This window comes from Dendroctonus ponderosae, unplaced genomic scaffold (assembly GCF_020466585.1).
Source record: "Dendroctonus ponderosae isolate FM_Combo_2020 unplaced genomic scaffold, Dpon_F_20191213v2 Dpon_F_20191213_1, whole genome shotgun sequence".
Lineage (NCBI taxonomy): Eukaryota > Metazoa > Arthropoda > Insecta > Coleoptera > Curculionidae > Dendroctonus > Dendroctonus ponderosae.
In genome coordinates this window covers 39,262,527-39,288,850 of record NW_026017110.1, presented here as the reverse complement: position 1 = coordinate 39,288,850, position 26,324 = coordinate 39,262,527, and the positions used below count along the sequence as shown (strand labels likewise).

The window sequence follows — 26,324 nt, the reverse complement described above, 5'->3', positions numbered from 1 at the left end:
ACATAATTTACATACTTTTCATTGTGAAAAACTGATACAATTTTAAAATTAGGTGAAGTTTTTTGTTTCTAAAAATGAGCCGAGGACCCAGCATCTAATTTAGTAATTTATTTTAGTTGCTTTTTCGTTTGTCACTGAACGTAATTACCATCTGAAACATTATTGTCAAAGTAATGTTGTGATGTCAAAGTAAAGGAAATTTACGTTAATCTAAAGGGGAAATTTCTTGGGGAAACGAAATTCAAGTACATGTGGTAAAATGGAACTTATATCTTCACCCAATCCTCATTTTATTCCCGGGTAAGTTTAGTTGTAAGTTTTATTGTATTGTTGTTTATTTTATCTTAGTTTAGATAGACTCAATCAATTATATGAATATCAACTAATATTTGTACTAAATATAACGTTAAATTAAGCGTAATAAGATGTCCATGAAAATAAAAGACTCAATTAGCCTACATAAATATGAGATCAGTAGATTCTCATAATTATTTCAATTTTCTGTAGTTTGCTTAAAACATTATCAAAGAAATCGAATCAAGCGAGTTAAAAATATGTTCTTTTTCTGATATTATCCGAGATGGGTTGCAGAGTCGCTAACTTTTAAAATGATTAGTCATTAGTGGCCGCCAAATATCGAAGTTGTAAGCATCAAACATTTATTACTTAATATAGGAATAACATCTGATAACACGATCATACACAACGTGGTTAAATTGCAATAAAAATCTGAATGTTGAAAATATTAGACATTAGATGATCATCTTTTATCGCAAACAGTACTCGTTATAAGATCGGTAGTTAGCTGAAAACAGTACTGGCTTTTACTATCTAATATTTATGGATAACAATTATTTCAGAATTTGATTCAAACACTGGTGGAGCAGTAAGTTTTACATTAATTGTTATTTTTACTACTAAATTTGATTAGATGCAAGTAAAACAGCGCTTGGTTCCGATTCTTACAAGGAAAACACGGACTTTTCTTGTTAGGTTGTGGAAACATCATACAATTATACACGGAAATTCCTGGTATTGTAAAAGCAAAGGAAAAATCCAAAAGAAAGCATGAATACACAATTAAGAAAACTTTTATTGCTATTGCAAGCTCCTGAATCAAAATTCACATGCTGAAAATCGCTGAAAATGATAATTTGCGATTGGCACCAATTTTACCAGATCACCAGACCAATACTCAGAATAACAAAATAGTTCTAAACATTTTCAACCCCGTAATATGGATCTTTCCAACTTCTTACCTTTAAACGTTTTAAATGATGTATTTGTAAAATTATCAGTTAAATGCACGCGTCCAATTAAAACCCCTATTTAACATGACATCTTTAGCTTTCGCACCTAATAATTAAGAATGTACGAATAGCGAAAAAACTTTTATCTTGACAATTATATGTATTTTATTTGTTATATTGTATATACAGTTGGCGACACATAAAAGTAGACTCCAAAAGGCGATTTTTCCCTATTTTGGTAAATAAGGCTTTGTGAAATACGTCAAATATATGTACAATGTATGTCACAAACTTGTTTTAATTTGTATTAATCAATTTTAATTTAATCAATTAATTTACAATTCTATAAATCGTGCTCTTCGGTTTTCCAAATCTCTCAGCTTCTGTTTTTGTTAACCATCCTTCCTCGATTAATCTAATTATTCGAGTTTTTTTTAAATATTTTTGAATGTGTCCTTTTAATAATAGGAAAATGTATTTGTCAGTATTATCGCCTTAGTCATTTACGCAAAGGTAGATTGAGGTGGAAAGTCAGATTTACCCTACTATTTAACAACTAATATTACTATTTAACAAAACAACTATTTAATCGCCTACTTGACGTGTTTCACAAAGCCTGATTTACCAAAATCTGTTTGTGTTAATAGAAGTAGAAGTAGTTTGTAGGTTCAGGGATATTGATTGAAGTTTGGCCACCCCGTTTTAACATCTAATTTGAAATTTAGAGACTTATCTTAAATGCAAAAGTTGTAGATATAAACCTCTAGTTTATTTTGAGATAGTACCATTTGATACAGAGAGTTCCAAGTTCAAGTAACAGACCAAACTTACCTTTTTTTGAAAATGATATGTCGTACTTTTTATTGCATATTCGAGCTAATTTATATTTTTAATATATTTTTTTTATATATTTTACAATATCCAATAATACATGACTTCTTATGGGAAAAGACAAAATTTAAACTTTGACCTTTAATCGAGATACCTCAAAATTATCATATTTATCAAAAATTATCATTTTTTAAATCCCTTCTTAATTGACTCGTCCAGAGGCCGTTTTATGCAAAAATATCCAACTGGATTGGCTACATCCGATAATGGAGAGTTCGTTAAGTTTAATCGCTATTGGTTATTAACTCAAAAACAGTTGAAAATGAATACAGAAAATTTAAAAACTAAGATTAACATTTTACGAATAGCTCGAAAACGCAATAAAAAGTACAGCATTCAATTTAAATTAGGGATGGGAGAAAAACATCGATGTAATTTGTTCGACGTTCGATATTTTTACCATCGATGTTGGAAATTTGGGACATCGATAAAACATCGATGTTAGATCCTGAAAAAAAAACATCGGACATTTGATGTTGATACTAGATAGAAACATTTTCTGCGAACTCTTTGATAGTGCCGATACAAACGATACAGCGACATAGCGACCCATTTGTAGTTGCACCCAAAAAAAGCCTCTTCTTGCAGTCAGTTGACCGAAAAATGTGGCAACTATAAGTTGAATACATTTAGCCGATTATTTAACAATGCATTGTTTTAAAATGTCATAGTAGCAGTTAAATAAAATTATTTAAGTTTAAGTTAATCAATTTGAAATTTGAACATCGTTGCTGCCAAACATCGATGTTATAGGATCGATGTCCCATCCCAAATTTAAATTAAAAAAATTAAATATTAGTTTGCTCGGCCACTTTAATTTCAGACACCCTGTATCAATTGATATTATCTTAAAATAAACTAGACGTTAATATCTACAGCTTTTGTGTTTAACATTTTTCTCTAAATTTCAAATTAGATGCAAAAACAGGGTGGCCAAAGTTCAATCAATAACTCTGTATATACATTCTTCTATTAAGACAAACATATTTCTAAATAAAGCATTCCTTAAAGGTACACTGGATTTTGCCCCCAATATAAATACCGTATTGGGAATACGTATGGGACTACGACGCACAAAGTACTTTTAGATCCAACGGTACACCATGCGGAGAAACTTGTATTATCTGATAGGAGCGCAGATGATTATAAAGTGAAGTTTTCATATACCGAATGATTACTTAAATTAGTGTAAGATTTTTCTTTCAGACATTTCGTCCATCAGTCCGGGACATTGATATCGTTAACGAAAGACAGGGAGACACAATTTACAGACATCCTATGGTTCCCGGATATGAAGGTTCAATCATTTTTTCCAACCAGGTGATTTAATTTTATATGAGATTTTGAATTTTGTAGGATTTGTTCCAAGGGAGCATGCCGAATTCGGCCAACGATATACTGTTCAAGCGACAGAAGCATTATCAGATTTCGAGAGACTTCAGAATGAAAATAAAGCAGCTATGAATGAAATTATTAAAATTGGGTTTCTTCAGGACAATAAATGGGATCCAAAGACATTGGAAGATAAAGAGGTAAGCTTCAGAAATTTAATTATATTTAAACGTTTCAAAAAATTGTATTACCTTATAACCTACCTATTAACTTTTTTACCAATGTCCTAAAAACTTATAATGCGCTAATTTGAACTAACTGTAATAAGCCATGAGTTTAAATATTAGAAATGATAGGTTCAAATAGGCGTGGGTAAGTCAGTGAATTTTCAGGAGTTGGCCCAGTGATGCCGAAATGGCTTGATGCGTCAACACAACGCTCCGGTGAAGTAGCGTTGTAGTCACCCATTTGATAAAACGTTAATAATAAAGAATTGAGTGATCTTTTTTTGTTAAGTGTTAAAATTCCAGTCCCGGGCCTCGTAAAGCTTTAATTCGCCCCTGGGTTAAATGCGGCACAGTGAGACGCGATTAGTTAGAGAACGACAAATAATTTCCAAGTTCAGAGTTTTGCTCTCAGTAAAGAAGAGTGCGCTCTAAATGCCGTCAAAATTTCGAATCGTTAAGAAAAACTTTGCAGTATTTCTATGAACCATTGCGGGAGACATTTTGAATTGACTTTTTCGAAACAAATTTCTCAGAATCGAAAAAGACTCTAAAAGTTCAGAGCTGTGTGTCCAGTAAAGAACAGTGCGCTCTAAAAGTGAAATTTTAAAATTTCACTCATTGGTAAGAAAATTTTGCATATGATTTGAAAAAGCTGTTGCGGGACACATTTTGCATCGCGTTTTTCGAGTATGAATTTCTTAGAATCGAACAATAATCTACAAGTTCAGAGTTGTGTGTTCAGAAAAGAATAGTGCGCTCTAAATGTCGTCAAAATTTCATCAAACATTCATACAAATCACATAAAATCCTGAATTTTGCTCGCTTCTTAAATGTTGATTTGAAAATGAATGAAAGTTTTTACGCAACTGCATACTCTTCAATAAAAAATTCTTGCCAACTTCCAAGTAAAGCCAGTAGAAACTTGAAAGATTGACATTTTGTAGAAGCGGTTATTTTAAATGACAGCAAAAAGTTGCACCTAAATGTTTGATATTCAAATTGCGTGTGACTTTTTGTGACAAAACTACCAAAATTTACTCACGCATGTTGTTATAACTGAATCGAATTACAAATTCTCTATCCAATGAAATAAAAAGTAACCCTGTGGCTCAGTAAGCTTATGCCTCTTGAATTGGATACTGGAACCCAAATTTCCGTAACTGACGCGTTTCTTTACCCAAAAGTTGCAGATAAGCTTGATTCAAAAATACAAAGCCGCCCAAAATATTTCCAAAGTTTAAAAATCAACTACCCAAAAATAGCTCAATGGATATCAAATCCACGCCCCAAGTCGATGCGTATGGGACTAAAAGTTTCATATGTATATGGCAACCGGGGGCAAAGTAATGCTAAGCTCACCGAAAGCTGCGTATTGCCACATGGAATAAAAGAAGAAAATATGTTTAGTACAGCTGGAAATCTGTTCAAAACCAGACTTATCAGCATCAAATCAGCAAAGCAAAGAGAAAAAAATCCATAACATTTCAGTTCAAGCTAAAATATTAAGGCCCGTTTGCACCGTTGAAAATAAGTTTGGCTTTGCCATTAAGCTCAGTTTTAAAATAAAATTGGTTGGCACCACATTATAAACCAGGCTTACAGCATTCAAAGCTCGGCTTTAATTAAATTAAAAGCCGTCAACTTTCGTGGCTTATGGTGTTCAGCCGTAAATTCTAACCTTTGTTTTCCTTCCTCAAACATGTAGCGATAGTTAACAAAATTGGAAATTACGATAACAAACAAAAAGAATGGATATTAAAACAAAAACTCAAAGATGATCTAGAGATCTTTGAGATAATCGAATTTGGATTTCCAAAGACGATATATAACAGAAATAATCCATTGGAGGACTTGGAGCAACTACTAACTTTTAAAAAAATATTTGGGTTCTACAAAACCACCACAAATATAAATGAATTAGATTATTTAATTGATATTGGTCTATTGCAAAAATTATTTCCAAAAGTTGCGTTAAAATTTTAGTAAGAACAAAGTCAAATTTTAAAACCTATATAAAATTCTTCATAAAAATCTAAAATACCTATATAAAATACCTATATATGTATAAAATGAAAAATGGTTAAAAAACATATGTATTTAAAATATGAACGATGGGTTGGACAACACTCTAAACGCAAGGTTCCTAAATTGTACAATTTAGGAACCTATTCTTAACGTCCACGTTCTAAACTGCGGTTAATTCCTTGATCTATATTCTCAATCCCCAAAGTTCTAATATAAAGATAGATACAATAAATTGTATCATGGCAGCAAACGGTCATAATGCCACATATGGCAAATAGATCTGCTTGACACCGGCTTAACAAAGGCTTACTTTAAAGCCGAGCTTAATTTTTAAGGTTGGTTTATGTAAGCTTGGCTTTTATTTAAAACGGTGCAAACGGCCCTTATAGATTAAAGATCATTATTACCAGCTTTCTGCAAGCTGGGGCGCCATCCTACATTTTCTACCCATTAATCCTTAAGAAGCTTACTACACTTTGACAAACTATCGCACTTGCCATAACGTCCACAATTATTCTATATTTCTCATCTAAGAAGGCGATTTACACGACACAAAGGATCATCGATCGATTACGCCCTCTGACGGTAGCAAACTGAACATTCAAAAACTTTTTCGATAAAAAAGACACTGATCTACAGAATAAACCTGATCATTTAATGATTGATATATAATTCAATAATCATATAATTGTTTGCCCTTTCGATGATCCATGCTTTACTTGGCAGAATTTTATTGATTAATTTAAAAGTTTGCTTTTTAAAAGCAAGATATTTTCAAATTAATGTAAACAATACATATTTTATTTGTAGCAGAATCTTAACTATGACTTATGACTCTTAGACCGTAAATCTTAAGACTGACTATCTTTAGACCGAGACTATCTGAGACTCAATTCTTATGACTTCTGACCAAACATCTAATGGCTGAATGCTCGTTTCTGCTGAGGCTTCTTTTATAGTTAAATCATGCTGATCATAGCACAAACAATACTACGTTTTATTTTACAATAATAGTCGGCATAAATGACTATATAATTGCAGTTCGATTTCAGTTTGTTTATTCTTAAAAGTAATTATTAAAGAAAAATTTCACAGTCCAACTTAACGAAAATCAACGACAACTAAACGAAAAACGCCCCAAGCACCGATCTTTCACTTATTTAACTTTAAATTTAAAGCCATTTATATTTGTCTGAATTTCATTCATCTGCAGTGATTAATGCAAAACGCCAAAACAGAAATTAATAACCGAATTTATTTTGTGTTTCTAAAAATATTGACTAAACAAAAAACCGCAAAGAAATCACTTAAAAATAAATTGCTGAATTTCCGAGCGATGATAGAAGCCAGCAAAATTCCAACTAACTAAAAATGTCCTTTAAAAGTTCTGATTACAAGAATTATTCCGCCACAAGCGCAATTCGATGTGCGATAACATAACTCACGGACTCACAGAGCGGCATCAACTCAAAAGCGCAACTCAACACAGTGTTACCCAGGCATATAGTTTTTCATGTCTTCTATCGTACTTAAAGGCATTTCCTGCATAAAGAGTGCCTTTCTTTGGAAATGTGTCAGTTTAAAAAGATATACTTATGTGGATTCAGTACAGTTGGTATTTTCTGCGTTCAGAAGTTGTAGTGTATTGGATATTTTCACATAACATTTGATTAGTTTTGCTGTAAAGAGAAGCGTTTTGAGAACATAAACTTTGACACCAGTTTTCAATCAGATTGGCACCATGCTCATTCTGTCGATGTGCATCTTTTATTATTTTTATCTATACTAATTGCTTCTCTGTACTTTTCGGCACTCTAGGGTTGACATTTTTAGCTTTTCAGAATAGGTATAACAAAAACTTAACTTCCATGGACATAGTTCTACTCAGATAATCAGTATAGAAACACCTGGAGTTTAAAGCAGAAGAGGTGTGAAGATATTTTTAAATTGTTAAAATTAAATCAGAAAAAGCTGACCGTATAGCTTATTAGCATGCGCGATCTTAGACTCAAAGCTTTATTTCAGAGGAACCAGTTCTGGTCGGAAATGTTGCAAAACTGTCTAAACACCATTGCAACATAATTCCCATAAGCACATGATCAAAAGGATATTGCGATTTTCTTTGCATCAAAAGAAGACTATCTGACCTAATTTTTATTAACAAATAGTGGATATCCACGCCACTTGTTCTAGTTCGTAGTAATTTTAGTGCGAATCTGCTGGGCCAATCATAAATTTTGACCAAATCACTTTTGTTCCTTTATGTACCTGTGCAAGGGCTGATGCATCTTCCTAGTATTCTAGTACAAAACCATTTAATTCAGTTTTTGGGCCTGATTTTTATATACTTAATCTAGTTTTGGAACAATTTTCACTTCTACGAAAAAACCGTTTCATGGTTTTGTATGAATTCGCATTAGGTAATCACATTAAAGAAAATATCGGAGACGGCATTTAACGCTGTTACCGATATTTTCTGTTCTTTGAATATTGCTATTTGCCGAAACATGGTAGCATGAATTCAAAAAATCATCAGGTACGTACCCATACATACAACACCTTACCACTTCATGAGAATAAACTGCACTACAACTTACACTACAACTCAGCTTACACTCAACCAATTGACAAAGCAATGGGGAATCAAAAGGCAGGTATTTGGCTTTTTGCATTGTTGAAATATCGAAATCGCAGATGTTATAGTTATAGTACTGGGACCAACATCGTATGCGAGCTCTGTTATTTTAAACCACATGTTATGTTAAATATCGGTAACAGGTACCGACTGTTCCACATCGATATCTGTTCCAAAATATCTGTGACGAGTATTTCGTGTCATCCCGAGAAAACGCGGAATGTACAGGGTATCAGGACCAAACTCGTGGAAGTTATCAGCGAAATACAGAAAATGGACATGTACATAATCTTATCTGAGACCAAAAATAAAAGATCAGGAACCGAAGAAATTGACAACTATATTAATCATATATCAATACTGTTTAAATAAATATACAGTGGAGGGACGAAAGAAGATAGAGCCAAACGAGGAATATCAATATTGATAAAAAAATATATAAAAGTGACATAACAAATCTATACGACAAATAATAAACGTCTAAAAACGATAGATAACTACTACACAAAATTACAACAAATTCTGGACGAAATAGGAGATAGGACAGAAGTAAATAATGATTGGCGATTTTAATGGAAGAGCTGGAAGCAAAATGAATGATGTCAGGGCGGACGTTATGGCGAAGAACAAACTAACGAAAATGGAAAGCGGCTGATCGAACTATGCTAAAATAATATGCTAAGAATTGCAAACGGCTTTTTTGAACATAAGGACAATCATAAATATACCTGGACTCAACCCATAAGACAGTTAAAATCAATAATATATTACATTATAACACGCCAACAAACTCAACTTCAAGTGCAAGACGTAATAGTAAGAAAAGGTGTAGACTGTGGCTCAGACCACCACTTGCTACGTGCAAAAATAGCATTCCCGTATAAAGCCTGGAACTAGACTCCAAAACGGCCCACCTAAGAAAACAAAATTGAGATGGCTATAATAGAATCACGATTGTATAACATAGAGGGACTTAAGGAAGATAGTATAAGAACGCTGTATTAGCAAATATTAGGCAAACAACTCTTGGATATGTAAAAGCAACCTGTACCACCATTTAAAAGAAGCAATATATTAAGCGGCAACTGAAGCTTTAGGAACCAGGGAACAAACGCAACTTTGAAAGAAATGGTGATGGGATAAAAGTCCAGAAAGGGAAGTAAATCATTTACATTCGTACATTTGAAATGGATAAGCACAAAGGCCAGTGAAGATCGAAAAAGGTACGTAGAAGCGAGATATAGAGTAAGGAAATTAATAAGGTAACAAAAAGAAAAGAGCTGGGATCAAAAATGTAATGAAGTTGATATGTATATTGGTGGTAGAAGATGTAACGAAGCCTGGAGATTCATAGAAAATGTCAGATCTGAGGAAAGCAGCAACTTTCAACTTATTTCTGTTGATAAATGGGAGTAATACTACAAAAAAACTGCTTACCGAAAATAAACCCTGTAAGAAACTTGTAGAAATATCTTTAGAAGACATAAAAGGCGGAATACAAAATTTAAGGAGAGGGAAGGCAAACGGCCCAGGAGGCATTAAATAAAGCTGAACTAATAGAAAACGGGACAGATAAGCTGTTTAACGTGATTAATTAACTGTTAGATGCATAAACGACGAACCGGTCCCAGAAGAATGGAAAACCGGTTTTATGTCATCAATTTCCAAAAAAGGAGATAGGGAGAATAGAGGCGCATAACAGTAACATCCACATTTAGCAGATTGTATGGTAAAATATTATGAGACTCAATTGAGACGGAATACGAAGGGCAGGAGGCATAAGAACAAAGTGATATTCGCACAGGCAGATCATGCATGGATAATACATTTGTCATCAAGCAGATCATCGAGAAGAAAATTACGACCAATAGAGAAATCCATCTACTCTTTATAGACCTTGAGAAAGCATCCCTATATCTAAACTATGGAGGGTCCTTGAGGAAACAAAAATCAACTATAGAGGCGGCAAAACTAAAATAAAAATTGGAAATAGAATATATATAGAATATGTATTATCCAGCTGGAAGCAAAAGTGTAGGGGAATGGGACCAATTTTTACAATTTGTGCTCTATCGGTTAAATAGCTTTTTGGTAACATAAGACTACCTCTGATGCCATATTTTCCCAACCTAGCTAGCAGTTTACTATGGTGTACCGTATCAAAAGCCTTGGCCAAATCAAGCATATTTGCGATAGTAGGCAAACTATTAATAATATTATTATACATGTAGTTCGGAATCCAAACTGATTGTCTAATAAAACTTTGCATTCATTAAGGAAATTAGTTAACCTCTCAGGGATAATTTTTTCTAACAATTTGGCAATACATATTGGATATCCACGATATACTGGGTGGTCCTCAACTAATGTCGAAAAATTCACTGACATATTGTTTAGGCCTAAATATTGCGTTTCAGGCAAATTTGTCGTATGCGAAAGTTAATAGATTACGAGATACAGAGTGTCAAAGTGTAAATAAAAATTTAGTTATTTCTGAATAGATTTCTCCTCGCTCTTTGTTGGCGTGAGTTCTTTCAGCTTCTGCTACGTTATTGTAGACTCTCCCCTGAACTAATCGCATATCAGCAAATTCGTGAAAGGAAATTCAAAGTAAGTCACAGTTTGACAAATGATTGTTATTATTGACAAGGGCTATCCACCTGTAACTATATGTTAATGACAAAAAACATCATTGCCGCTGTGCCTTTTCATCAAAAAATTGTAGAAAAAAACTTTTTTTATATCAAATCTTTTCGTAATTTGAAGCAAAGATCGTAATTTTTCTTTTTGAATGCTTAAGTATTCCAATAGGCTGCAAATCCAATGTGGGCTTTTTTCAAAATAATGCTTAATAACAAAGTTGAAATTCGATCTTCAACTGTTAATATCTTCTAGAAATTTTCGAAAACAATGTTTTCCATATTTTTCTGGTACTCCCCAAGAGAGCCTCTATCACCCCTTAAAAGAAATGACGCCAATTTTGAATCACCCTGCAGTTCTGAACGTGCCTAAATAAATTATGTCTAATGTTTGTTAAGTTTTGTTTGATAGACAATTTGCGCCAAACATTTCTTTTATTTAGAGATCCAATTAGTTCAATATTTTATTTGGATATCCAATTTGAGATAAATATCCAATTAGCTGAAAATTTTTTTAGATTTTTCAATGTGAAATATCTCGAAAACGGTTAGAGATAGCGACTTCGAACAAGTACACATTTTTTAGAAAATATCGTAGAATGTGATTTTACCGACGATTTTTGAAGAGCCAAAGAAGGTGTGATGTCTTGAATGGCTCCAGACTATTGCAGATAGCGCCCTCTAGAAACTATAAGACAACCAATAGGGAATTTGGATTTGCCGATCTAAAAAACCCCCAAACACAAATTTTAGTGGTACTAGTAAAACTGGTTCAAAATCTTTTCAGAAGAAACGACATTTTTATTTACACTTTGACACTCTGTATCTCGGAATCTATTAACTTCCGGATAAGACAAATTTGCCTGAAACGCAATATTTTGGTCTAAACAATATGTCAGCTAATTTTTGGACATTAGTTGAGGACCACCCTGTATATTCAGTAAAATATGCCTATTTAGGTCTTAGGTATCTTTTACAACTTTTTACTATCTATTTAGCAATCTTTTACTGATTATCATCACGGTCACTAACTAACCACGATATTATATCAGTATATATTATTTATTTATTGTATGTATGCATTATGGTTCCAATTTGTATGTTAAGACAACGCGTCGGAGGTTGGATTAAAAAACCTTTAATATTTGAAAACTAGGTAACGTTAATATCCTATTATCAATGATAAAACGTCGTTATATCACCAAGTTGATTAAAAAATGATTAATGGAAAACCTGATTATAACTCAAAATGCACTAATATTGGTTTAACAAGCAAGTGGTATTGTTTGATAGAACTGTAGGTTCAGTAATTCTAAAATGGATCTTTTAGCAGTTTTCAAAAAGAAAATCATTTAAATGCCCGCATTTTTTGTCAACATGAGTTGCCCTACGGAAATTAAAATTGTATCTGCTTTATTTTCAGTTAACACAAAGTGAGTTCAAGCTACCATTGCTTGAAGTTCGACCAGAATGCGGGGGTTTGTTAAGAAATGTTCCCGTGACCGAACCACCGTTGACTCCTCCAACTAACTCAGTCAGTCCATATTTTTCTGATAACATTGATCCAGAAAAGTACTTGAAATCAGGTAAACTTATCAATTAATTATCATAGTTTCACATTTTTTAAATACGACTTTTATTTTAAAAACGCACAACAAGTTTTACAGCGAAACCGAGTTACAAAATAAAGTATAACTCACAAATATTTCAATTATCGTTAAATATCCGATCAAAATCGAGTTGATTCAGATTTCGCATATGTGTTTAATGTATTTTAATTGGGAAGTTTAGAGTTAATAAAAATGGTTAAATTGCGCCGAATCCATCAATCAAATAGCATAAAAATATTTTGATATTGTAGAATCGTCATTAAATTTATGACTGTTTTTCGACATATCCAGACAAAGCCCATCTGTCTTCTTCACACTTCTGCCATAATAGGTGTGCCAATTCTATATCGCAGCTTGATGCTAAGGTAAAGTTGATTGAATGGTAGAGATGTAGACTTCCTTCAAACTATTATTTCGAGATCAACTAAAATTTGTGTAAACGCTTTCATGATTTTCCATATGCTCCAAGTTAGTGCTCGTTTCTATCAAATTCAACATACTCTTTATCGTTGCTTATGATTACAGCCTTTTGACTCTTTGCCTTGAGGAATCAGATGTTCAGTTGCAGCCATTTTCATTCCTTCGAAAAATTTCATTTTGTCTAAATATGGAGGAGGATCAATTTCCTTGGTATAAAACAGACTGGTTCTCCTGAAGTCTCCCCAAAGGACGTACCTACACTTTAATCATATTCAGTCATTAGTGTGATACATTTTCAGTTTTATTATAAAGAGCACATGTTAAAAACTAACCGTACGCTGTAACACTGCCATGTGTCTAAACGCATATTATCCTGGATTCATAAAGCATTTTTAGAGTTATAATTTATCTAGATAGACATTTGCCTAAATTTTGCAATGTTTTAATTGTAAGGTTTCGCTATACTAAAGATTACCAAATGGCCATGAAATGTCTTTAAAATCTTGTTTAATAGCATGGATGGAATTGCATTTTGAAGAGCTGATATCTTCGGGAAATAAGGTCAACAGTAAAAATAATTAAGTATTATCCAACTATGCGCTAGTGACCCTTTAAAAAAATTTACGCCAAGTTTGAATCCCCCTGTAATTCTCCGTTTACATGCCATTCTGAAGTTTTTGTGTCAAAATGTTACGGTGGTTTTATTCCTCAAAAAATATATAGATAATATATATTTTAATTCATAAACTTAGGTAGTGTTTCGGTCAAAATGTACGATCGATTATATAATTCGTTTGCTCAGCAACAAAGATACGTGAAAGGATGTGGGAAAAGTAAGAAACGATATTTGAAAATTCCACTTTATTTTTTTTATTTGCTGATCGTTTTATAAGTCCGACATCGTTAATTGGCGTTACAGATTGGTATGGCTTTAACGTGACGGAACTTAAATAACTATTGGAATCGCTCGGGAATGGTATACCTATTGAAAATATCGTTAAGTTTGTTTTAATTTTGCGTCAGGCTCAAAGTTACGAATATTTGCTTGCGCCGCGCTGTTCGACACTTCAACTATCATTTGGTATTTTTTCATTGTTAAATAATTCATTTAAAATTAACTTGTTTTTTGCCTACTTTTTTGTACTTTCGAGCATTTTAAAGCGAACATTTCAAATCTACGGATATCGGAGCAACTCTATATCATAAAAAAATTCATAACGAACAAATTTATAAATATAAAATTTTTCTACAAAATGCATACAAGATTGGAAGAAGCTCGTGTTGAACCTACATACAAAATTGTTCAGTAATTCCGTATTTATTAAAAATATTTTTTCCTCAAAAACCGTTCTGTTTATCGATATATTCAAGAATGTTTTTTTTAGTTTATGGTTAGTTATACCTAAATAGATTATTTTCGTGTTTCCATTGAAAAGGGTAAAAAATAACTATTATAGTGCTCCACCTAGTCCATTCCTGGCAAACCGAAATGCAATTTTTTTTCACGGGTCCTTTTTAAGATCAATGATGTACTGAAACTAACGGGTTTTTCGGGTTTTTAGGCCGTCGTTGGGTCGGCCTAAAAAACCCGAAAAACCCATTAGTTTCAAGGAATGGCCTAGAAAGTCTATCTCTTTTGACAACAATGATGTACTGTTCATGGTGTGAAAAAATAATTAATTACATAACGTATTTTAAAAGTTATTAAAAAAATCGATTCTCAGGTGGCTCCTTTAGAGGCCTGCATCTCCGTAGAGGGCCTCTTAGCAATTTTCTTATAGAAACTTGTTATGTTTTTTAACGTGATCATAATCGGTTCTAGTTAATAATCTTGATCTGGGGTGCTTTGAAACTAAGGGGTAGGGACATGTTATTTTTCGAGGCTGTTTTAATGGTCCTTCTAGGATTCTTTAAAATGTTAGTTGTAGTTTAACAAATTGAAATCAGTTTAATGCGTTACTTTGCTTTCGCTTAAATTAGTCGGGCAAGCCCAATAAATTAAAATATATTTTTTATGTTGTGTGTGTTTTAGCCATAGGAGGGTTTAACTCGGATTCCGCGGAACAACCGACATATCCCGTTAAAAGCTCGAATAAATTAAAATAAATTGCTTTGCTTTATGTTTAACTTTTAGCATACATACAGGGTGATTAAAAATGGAGGTAATTCCTCTATAGTTGTTACCTGAAGGTGTATGTGAATGTAGGGGTACAGAAAAAATACCTTGTATCATAATCTATATACGTTTTGGTATAATAAGCCCCAAGTACACGGCCACGTGTATCATATCGTTTAAAATGTCTATCTACACCGGTAAAAATTAATCTAGTTAATTTAAATTAGCTTTAACACATTTTCAAATATCTATTATAAATATTACCACGCCTATTAATATCTTAATAACATAAGAATGATCGAATAGGGGGTTTGGGACTGGGCAATCCAAACATACTTAAGTTATAATATTTTTTCTTTCCTGGGTTTCAGTCAAAATGTGAAATAAAAATGTTCATATGGTTAAACCAAGAAAGAAAAAATATAATAACAATTACACGCAGCCAGGAAAATAAATCAAAATACTTATTAAGTTTTGGAGACGCTACCGGACACGTAAAATAATGCACATCTTTCAAGAAATGATGAAAATTGCCTTTCAGGATTTACCGGACATGTTCCATTTGGTTTCGCATCTTTTGGAAAAACTAACGAGGCAATGACGAATAGTAATCTTTGCGACTTTACATCCAATTACCGGAAGAGATTGAGCAATGAATGGGCACCTGTCGAAATAGATAGACCAGATCCTCCGGTCTTGATGCAGCCAGCCGATATATATCATAAGCATATGGGCCAATTACCCAATTATGGTGGACACATACCAGGAGCAATATTTAGGTAAGATATATTTAATAAAATATTCTAAAACATTTCGAACATATGTAAAATCTATTGATCAAAGCAATGCACAAAAACCGCACACTACGTAATTAAATTTCTTTCTATTAATTATTCTTAACTATTAGTATCTCAGTATAGCAGTTGATATAACTGAAAATGTGGTTAACGACTTAGAAATAGCATCTATAATTTAAATCTTTCCTTGATTTGCAATTAAGGTAAAATATATTTACTTATTTTTATTAAGGTTACTGTTTCTTTAATAATTACCACTGAAGCGTGCTGGTAAACGCCGTGTCGAAATGTCGTCACCATAATCGACAAAGCACATATTTTAATAGCAACCGAATTGCATTTTATAATAAATAATCTATCAATGTATCTTTTAGATATGGAAAAACCTATGGCAATGATTCTCGAGATGCAAAAAGATGGCTCAGAGGTGATTTCAGTAACTAAAACTTTTAAAAATACTAAATTTTATGCCATTTTTTTCTTGTATACGTTATGTAATATGCTTGCGAATATTGATCGAAATAATCTTATGGGGCAAAATTTTTCATGAAATACATATATTGAACTTGTTAGTAGTTCTTTATTGTTCGTTCTATACACATTCTTGCAATGAATTGCTGCTTGAATTGCAACATTCTGCTTGAATAAATCAGAACCAAATAAAAAAATGGTGTGCGTCACGGGACGCTCGACGCAAGTGATAACTTCATATATTTATAGAAACCATAAAATATTGAACTTGTTTAACGCAATGATGGCAATAATAATTTTATTTTATAATTTAAATATTCTTGTTAGTCTAATAATTTATAAATGTATCAGGAATAGGTAAAATGTAATTTAATTTCCTTTTTAATGTAAAATATCTTTTTTATTTGCAACATTTAACATTCTTCAACGAGAGGTTGTACATATTGCTCTTCTTGGGTTTGTGTAAACTCTTCTTCATGAGTTTCTGTATTTTTTAGTCATAATTTCTTATTTGCTTTGTACAATCTTTGACGTTGAGCACTAGTTCGTGGTTTTGGTGGAATTGAAAATAAGCCCTAATAAATTCATTTTACATATTTTGCAACTATAAGCTGAAGAGAAATTTGCATCGTCTTAAAATCGAGAATGCGTTGCGTGATAGAAAATAAGAAGACGGAACCCACGTTTTCTGAAATAACCGAGGTAAACTCAAATATTTTATCAATAAAATTCAAAACATATTTATTATACAGGGTGATTCAAAATTGGCGTCATTCCTCTGGAGGTGTTGTCTGGCGCTGTTATAGGAGTACAGAAAAATAGTAAAATAAATTAATTGCTATTAACAATTGAGAAATTTTTAAAAAACTATATCAGAAATACGGCAGCAATGTTTTTCAAGGTAATCTGCCTAATTAACATTGCGCAAATACCTGTGGCTTCGTAATTATTTAAAACTCTGGTAACCATGGAATTATACACTGACAATAAGATAGACAAGGATAAACGGTAAATTCAGCAAGATTTGTTGACGAAATGTCAACCTGTTCTCATAACCTCGAATTCTGCGGGGTTTTGTGTTTACATAAATAATGCATACACCAAACATTTGAATGGTTAACTCCAAACAAGCTACTGCCTGTATAATCTCCTTATTATTCACTCTTATCAAGCAGCTTCTCGTATTCAGTTAATTAACTCGTGCTCCATTTGTATCTCCTTGTGCTGTGTGTATCGTATAAACGCCTTTCCTCGGTATTTACTTGGTGTTTGGGAAAGTGTGAGTTATTGTGCTCTGAGTGCCCCAGGAAGGCCCTGATTCGATTATGTCCAATACTTGTTCCTCTGTGTCTGGAACTCGAACATCGAGTGTCGTCCACTATCTTCCTGGAACACTCTCCTCGCCCTTTGTTGGCGTGAGTTCTTTCAGCTTCTGCTATGTTACTGTAGCATTTCACCTGAACTAATCGCATATCAGCAAATTCGTGAAAGGAAATTCAAAGTAAGTCACAGTTTGACAAATTATTGTTATTATTGACAAGGGCTATCCACCTGTAACTATCTGTTAATGACATAACACATCATTGCCGCTGTGCCTTTTCATCCAAACTTTGTAGAAGAGAACTTTTTTGATATCAAAAATTTTCGTAATTTAAAGCAAAGATCGTAATTTTTCTTTTTGTATGCATAAGTATTCCAATAGGCTGCCAATCCAACGTGGGATTTTTTCAAAATAATGCTTAATAACAAAGTTGAAATTCGATCTTCAACTATTAAAATCTTCTAGAAATTTCCGAAAACAATTTTTCAATATTTGTCTGGTACTCCCCAAGGGAGCCTCTATCACCCCTTAAAAGGAATGACGCCAATTTTGAATCACCCTGTATATTATTACAAAACAGTAATGATTATCATTTTATGTGAAATATGAAAGATTACAAAAGGGATATCTAAATATTGAGAATTTGTTGTTATAAGATAAAATAGCAAATAATAGAACATATTATTGCATTAAAAATTATTAATAATAGTTGTGATACTTTATTTGTACTTAATCTTGAGCGTTTTTCATAAATCACTAAACAGGTAGGTAGTAATATTTTACCGAATCGTGCAATACAATGCAAATGGACATCATCTGCGCAGCATCTGGACTACTACCGACGGAGAGTAAGACATAGGGAATCGGTACCGAGATTCTATCGATACGATTTAATTGAATTTAATCTTTTCTTGATACGCATTTGCGTCCGCGATCAATCAGGCGATTTAAAATAGGTAAAACAGTTTTCCAAAAACTTTATTGTAGTGGATCTTACGCATAATTTTGTGTGTCGAATCATCGATTGTTAGTTCTTAAAACAAAATTTAACAGTAAACGGCAATGGGCAATCTCATTTTCAAAAGTTTGTAATACATTTTTCTGCAAATTTATGGATGATCCGCATCCGTAATTGTGTGTGGACTTTAATTGGAAATTAAAAAGAACGCGAAACTCGAACAGGCATATAGTACATGAGCACCATAATCTAGTATTTGCAGTATCTGCAGCTTCTCCCTTGTTAATTTGTTATTAGCGTTATAAAATAAACTGCACCGAACACAATAATATCACACTCAATAATTGATAAATCAAAATCACTGTCAGTTTAATAACGCAATGTGTATTTGAAAACTATATTCGATCTACAGATGCACCCGCACTGAGGAAAAAATGTCGAATTCAAAGTGCATATGTGCGTCCCAAGTATCAGGCGCGAAGAAGCCGGAGTGGGAGCCGCCGNGCTCGCCGCGACCGAGAAAAATCGGTTCACCCTCCCATAAAAAGTTATCACTTCAAAAATATATTTTTTAAAACTTGAACAACATACTACAACTGTGCTGTTTTATACCAATATGCTAGTTTCTTCCTGACTTCCATTTCTGCAGGATAGCAGCTGCTTCCTCTAGGTTTTTATCTTGCTGCAAACAAAAATCAAAATTGGGATTATAATATTTCACACACACATATTGATTAGCAAATTAGTGTATCTGTACCGACGATTACAGTTGATTTAGATTTGATTATTATTTATTTACTTATTTAATTTACTTGCTCATTATCATATTATCATATTTTATCATGTATCATATTTAATCATTATTAATATACATAAAATATACAGGGTGATTCAAAATTGGCGTCATTCCTCTGGAAGTGTTGTCTGGCGCTGTTATAGGAGTACAGAAAAAATAGTAAAACAAATTAATTGTCATTAAAAACTGATAAATTTGCAAAAAACTATATCAGAAATACGGCAGCAATGTTTTTCAAGGTAATCTGCCTAATTAGCATTGCGCAAATACCTGTTGCTTCGTAATTATTTAAAACTCCGGTAACCATGGAATTATACAGACTGACAATAAGATAGACAAGGATCAACGGTAAATCCAACATGATTTGTTGACGAAATGTCAACCTGTTCTCATAACCTCGAATATCGGTGTTTAAAAATCATACAACACCAAACATTTGAATGGTTAACTCCAAACAAGCTAGTGCCTGTGTAATCTCCTTATTATCCACTATTATCAAGCAGCTTCTTTGTATTTTTGTATCTCCTTGTGCTGTGTGTATCGTACAAATGTGGTAGGAACGTAGCCCTCCTCGGTATTTATTTGGTGCCTGGGAAAGTGTCAGTGGTTGTGCAATGTTCTGAGTGCCCCTGAAAGGCTCTGCTGCAATTATGTCCAATACTTGTCCCTCTGTGTCTGAAACCCGAACATCTATTGTCGTCCACTATCTTCCTGGAACCACTCTCCTCGTCCTTTGTTGGCGTGAGTTCTTTCAGCTTGTGCTATGTAGTTTATACCATTTCCCCTGAACTAATCGCATATCCGCAAATTCGTAAAAGGGAATTCAAAGTAAGTCACAGTTTGACAAATTATTGTTATGATTGATAAGGGCTATTCACCTGTAACTATCAGTTAATGACAAAAAACATCATTGCCGCTGTGCCTTTTCATTAAAAAATTGTAGAAGAGAACTTTTTTTATATAAAAAATTTTCGTAATTTGAAGCAAAGATCGTAATTTTTCTTGTTGAATGCTTAAGTATTCCAATATGCTACACATTAAACATGGGACAATTTCAAAATAATGCTTAATAGCAAAGTTGAAATTCGATCTTCAACTGTTAATATCTTCTACAAATTTTCGAAAAAAAAATTTTCAATATTTTTCTCGTACTCCCCCAAGTAAGCCTCCATCACCCGTTAATATATAATTTTTGAGTCGCGTTTAGCTTGTCGTACTGAACAGACGTGTGAGCGAGAGCAGTGAATTCTTTATCATATTTTTTACCAAACATTCATACAAAACTACGTTTCTATAGAAATATTCCAAGAATTTATCCAATTTACAACAGTTAAAATTTGAAAAATTGAGTAAAATCAAACGACAAAACCACGGTAGATAATACCGTTGGTTTAAAGTAAATCATAAGTAATGAAGAGACGTTAGGTAATTCTCCCTTGGAAGGAGAAGGAATTGAAACAGACCCATACCCCGAAAAAATCCCTCCAAAAATTATCACTCGAAGCCAAAACAGTGCAAATGAATGGCAAATAGTATAGCCTAAAAAACGCCTTAGACAATCCGATAGTCCAACAGAAAACAGAAGAAATTCCTCATTTACAATCGAACAAGGAAATCGCTTCCAGCCACTGTCAACCCAACCAGATGAAGAAACACAACAAGAGCACAAACCACCTCACCTATCTTTATCCCGGACATAACGAACATAAATGTCTTTCTCAACGATTTAGGAGCGTTAAATCTCAAAGACTTTACCTACAAAACCATAAGCAATAACCAAATTAAACTAAACTCATTGTCAATAGATACTTATAGGAAAATAATTTACCACCTAAATGATACTAAAGCCTCTTATACATACCAATTAAAGCAAGAAAAAGCATATCGTATAGTTATCAGGAATTTACATCCCACAACATCTATTGAAGAGCTAAAAAATAACATTTAGCAACACGGACATCTTGTCAGAAATGTAATTAATGCAATACACAAAACCTAGAAAGGAATGTCTCTATTCTTTGTAGACTTGGAACCGAGGGGAAACACTCAAGAGATCTACAAAATAATAAATTTAGTAGGAGCCTCCGTTACTATAGGGCCACCAATGGAAAACTAATCAAATAATACAATGCACTCGATGCCAGCGATATGTTCAGGTCAAATCAAATGCTCAGGAGATCACGATACCACCAACTGCTCCAAAAGCAGGGAACTTCCAGCCACATGCGTATTATGCACTGGCTATCACCCAGCCAATTACAAGGGTTGCACAGTATACAAAGAAATACGAAAACGCAGGAACCAAAATGGAAATATGGAAAATCAGCCAACTCAAACAAGAAGCCCAACAAGCAACACCGCAGCAAATAACCTATCTCAGACAGACATTGAAATAATCAACAATCCAGCACCAAGAAACCCGAGGACTCAAACATCCTACTCGCAACTACTGCAAGGAAATATTTCAGAAAATGCCACAAATGAAAACATCTTACCAAATTCAAATTATGAAGCACAAGCTTATGCCAGACTTGAAAATATATTGACTAAACAAGCTGAACAACTTTCAATACTGCTCAATCTAATTACCACACTCATAAACAAATTCTGCAAAGGACCATAATACAATGCATATAGCGCCATGGAATGCCAATGGACAGGAGCAACACCGCCAAGAAATTGCGCTATTCCTAAAAACAAATAATATAGACATCTTGCTCATATCAGAAACCCACTTTACCACTAAGTCCTATTTTAAAATCAAAGGTTACACAGTTTATGACACATCCAGACGGAAAAGCCCATGGAGAAACAGCAGTGATAATTAAAAACAGCATCAATCATAATGAAATGGAAAAATACCAACTAGACTATCTACAAGCCACTACTGTTAAGATTGAAACAACGATGGGTAAAATTGTTATCTGAGCTATATAATGTCCTCCTAAACACTCGCTTAGTCATGAAGGGTTACATAATTTCTTCAAAACACTGGGAAAAAAGTTAATTGCCGGAGATTATAATGCAAAAAATACGGCTTGGGGCTCAAGACTAACCACAACCAGAGGAAGAGTGCTTAACACCTACATAATAAATTATAACCTCGCAACAATTTCTACTGGACATCCTACCTACTGGCCAACTTTTCTGAAGAAAATCCCTGACTTACTAGATTTTTTTTTAAGCTCAGGACTGAATAGTGCCTACTGCCACACAAAACCTAACTACGAATTGTCGTCGGACCATTCTGCAATAGAATTATTCATTAGCAGTAGGCTGCTATTTAAACAGCAAAATCTACCTCGGTTATATAACTCAAAAACAGACTGGGAATCGTTTAGACGACATCTGGAACACAAACCTAGCCTCAATATGAAGCTTAAAGACCAAGAAGATATTGAATCTGCAATCGAAGACACAAACAGACCTATACAAGAGGCAGCAACTAAGGTTACTCCAGACCTGAACACCAATAATCAGTATTTCTCTCCAAGCAGAATCATAAAACTAATTCGAGAAAAAAGAAAAAATACGAAAGAATGGCAAAACAACAGAAGACAAGGCAATTAAAGCGCACACTCAAAGAATTCAAAAAATAAAGAATTCCAAGATTTTCTCACCAACCTTTCACGGGGACCAAATCACACCTACTCCCTACGGAAAGTTTCCAAAAAATTCAACAGACCGCAAACTCAAATCACTCCGATTAAAACTACACAAGGATGGGCGAGAAGTGATGAAGAGAAAGCCGAATTACTTGCCTGCCACCTCGCAAAAATCTATGAATCTGAACAAAATGACACAAATGATGAGTGGGAGGACCATATTGCCACATTCTTGCAGTCCCCACTACCAATGGTTAAACCGTTAAAACCGTCAAGCCCAGGGGAAGTGAAAAACATAATCATGTCCCTAAAAATCAAGAAAGCACCAGGCTATGATTTAATCACGGCAGAAACAATGGAAAGTATCCAACATATTAATGGTACTAAAACCAGGAAAAGACAGCACTAAACCTGAATCGTACAGACCAATAAGCCTACTCCCACTTCTCTCAAAAGTTTTTGAAAAAGTCCTCCTAGCGCGGCTACAAGAACGTGACAATTTCCTTAAACTAATTCCGGACCACCAATTTGGATTCAGATGCGGTCACAAGACAATGGAGCAAATCCATAGAGTCATTAACAAAATAAGAGGAAGCTTCGAGGAAAAAGCATACTGTCCAGCTGTATATCTGGACATTAGACAAGCTTTTGACAAGGTATGGCAGAAAGGCCTCTTGTACAAAACAAAAAAATGGTTTTCGCAGTTTTATCTATTAGTCCAATCTTATCTCGATAACAGAATAGCTCAAGTACAAGTAAATGAGAATTACTCAAACTTCTTTAGCATAAGCTCGGGAGTTCCGCAGGGATTTGTACTGGGACCTTTCCTATACACAATTTTCATATCGGATCTACCACAAAACGATAACATTCTGACAGCTACATTTGCGCACAACACACTACTAAGTTCATATAGCGATTTAAACAGCGCAGCTGAGACACTCCAAGGACATGTTAACGAAGTTGAGAAATGGATGGCCAAATGGAAAATTAATATCAAAGAGGAAAAGTGCACGCAGGTGCTATACGCTTTAAGAAGAGGATCATGTCCTCCTATAAAAATCAACAACACCCCTATCTCAACTGCCAATCATGCAAGATATCTGGGGATGCACCTGGATAGAAGACTCACCTGGAARATRCACATCCMGAMGAAAARAAAARTAATTGRAWATAAAAACAAGGAAGATGCATTGGTTGATAGGYAGAAGGTCYAAGCTTAGTCWTGAAAACAAGATCTTATTATACAAAACGGTACTAAAACCAATATGGAGCTATGGTAKAGARCTATKGGGAACAGCTRGCACCAGTAATATCGAAATACTGCAGAGATATYAGTCCAAMACKTTAAGACAAATAGTCAAMGCGCCATGSTATGTAAATAATAACWCCATCCACAACGATCTGAAAGTCTCTACCATCCGCCATGAAATAAGCCAAAAATCAACAAGATACCACACCAGAATTGGAAGACATCCAAACCCACTTGCTACTCACCTATTAGATAACATGCCAATACGACGACTCAAGAAAGCCCTACCGATCGACCTACCGGAAAGATTCCTTTAAATACAATCTATTAAAATCTACGAGCGCAACACAGAACGGCTGCTGGGTCGACTAGTGAATGTGGCTATTGTAAAAAAATCTTTATTATACAGGGTGATTCAAAATTGGCGTCATTCCTCTCGAGGTATTGTCTGGCGCTGTTATAGGAGTACAGAAAAAATAATAAAAGAAATTAATTGTTATTAAAAACTGAGAAATTTGCAAAAAAACTATATCAGAAATACGGCAGCAATATTTTTCAAGGTAATCTGCCTAATTAACATTGCGCAAATACCTGTTGCTCCGTAATGATTTAAAACTCCGGTAACCATGGAATTATACAGACTGACCATAAGATAGACAAGGATATACGGTAAATTCAACAAGATTTGTTGACGAAATGTCAACCTGTTCTCATAACCTCGAATTCTGCGGAGTTTTGTGTTTACATAAATAATCCATACAACACCAAACATTTGAATTGAAACAAGCCGTTATTTTGACTTCTACTCTATGCTCTCGAGAAATTTCTACGTACTTAAGAGACACTCTGTAATACAAAAAAACAATCTTACAATTGGATGTGCAAATAATTAAACACACATTCCGTACAATATAATTTTAGTGGACAAGATGACTTTTTAGAAATGAAAAGTCGGAAATGTGGAACTTTCTTTTTTTAACTAACTATTTTTCCATCATAATATTACACCAGCATATATTTCAATATTCTGTATTCAAGGATACTCACTGACAAAAGTAATAAATTCAACTGTACACAAACAAGAAGAAATCGAAGCACGTTAATTTGTAAATAAGTACATCACAGTAATGATGAACACATGATTGATTACTCTGGAAATATGAGCATTAGGCTATAAGTAAATAACAAGCCATAGCAAATAAAATTTCAATTGCATTTAAACTCTGAAATGACGCGAAACTATATGAAATATGTTTTGTTATTATTCGGTTTATATCCCCCAACAGAGATATGTAACAAAAAAACCCAGATATTTTATTCAGGGTATGTAATTGCTTCTACATGTGGCATGGTGGCACGAAAACTGTTTGTGCTTGGTAGTTTTGGAAAAGAAAAAGAGCCGTTACCGGTACTAGTGATTGTCTTTACTCGTCAAATATTAATAAGCCTTACAAATATAATTATATCGACTCAGATAATTAGCCAAGGAAAAAAAATTGGCCATTTACTTAATATTTTGCAATATATGAACAATAAATATATGAAGTTCGGAAAATCAAGGAGATGGACAAAATTGTTCATCTTGGGATACTTTCTGTTAAGTGGGACACGATTCTTGTATAATTATATAATGTTAACACAGACACAAGGATTTTTATATCTTCTGAACTATCATGTGACAATTTCCAGAATTGAGCTAATGCTCACTTGGATTTCTTTATTAATTTTCAAAACTCAAATTGCATTTGCCTTTACAAACGCTAATTTACATTTGTCAGCAAATAGCTTAGCGCCCATTCTGACCTGTATCGATAGTATTAATGGAGCTTTTGGAATTATTATTGCTATGGCCGTGTTTCTCTACACAGCTACACTATTGTTTGGGCTTGTATCTTTAGTCATTGCCATCAGTGATGCCACTACTTCATTTATACTAGAAGTACTATTGTACTTTGTTTTATCTGGGGTATGTAACACTA

At 33.7% G+C, this 26,324-nt stretch overlaps 2 protein-coding genes across 4 annotated transcripts in view; one reads left to right on the top strand and one right to left on the bottom strand.

Annotated features, from left to right (window-relative positions):
• On the top strand, window positions 1–16,514 carry LOC109532997 (UPF0605 protein CG18335; the record flags this gene model as incomplete). The annotated part of the gene is given in 7 exon segments (XM_019898175.2): window positions 1–300; window positions 3,153–3,291; window positions 3,348–3,438; window positions 3,498–3,673; window positions 12,423–12,585; window positions 15,687–15,924; window positions 16,317–16,514. Coding segments are annotated over 7 exon segments (918 nt in total). The 3' UTR covers window positions 16,387–16,514.
• LOC109532996 (kynurenine aminotransferase) overlaps window positions 12,745–26,324 on the bottom strand; it is a 46,582-nt gene continuing 33,002 nt past the window's right edge. Inside the window, exons 9-10 of one of the 3 annotated variants that reach the window (XM_019898170.2) lie at window positions 13,110–13,289; window positions 12,747–13,033 (exon numbers count right to left, since the gene is read on the bottom strand). In XM_019898170.2, coding sequence (XP_019753729.1) covers window positions 13,113–13,289 — 177 coding nt within the window. In that variant the 3' untranslated portion in view covers window positions 12,747–13,033; window positions 13,110–13,112. Of the gene's footprint in view, window positions 13,290–19,243; window positions 19,375–26,324 lie in introns of those variants that run through there. The other 2 variants (XM_019898169.2, XM_048661332.1) reach the window with 2 other exon arrangements.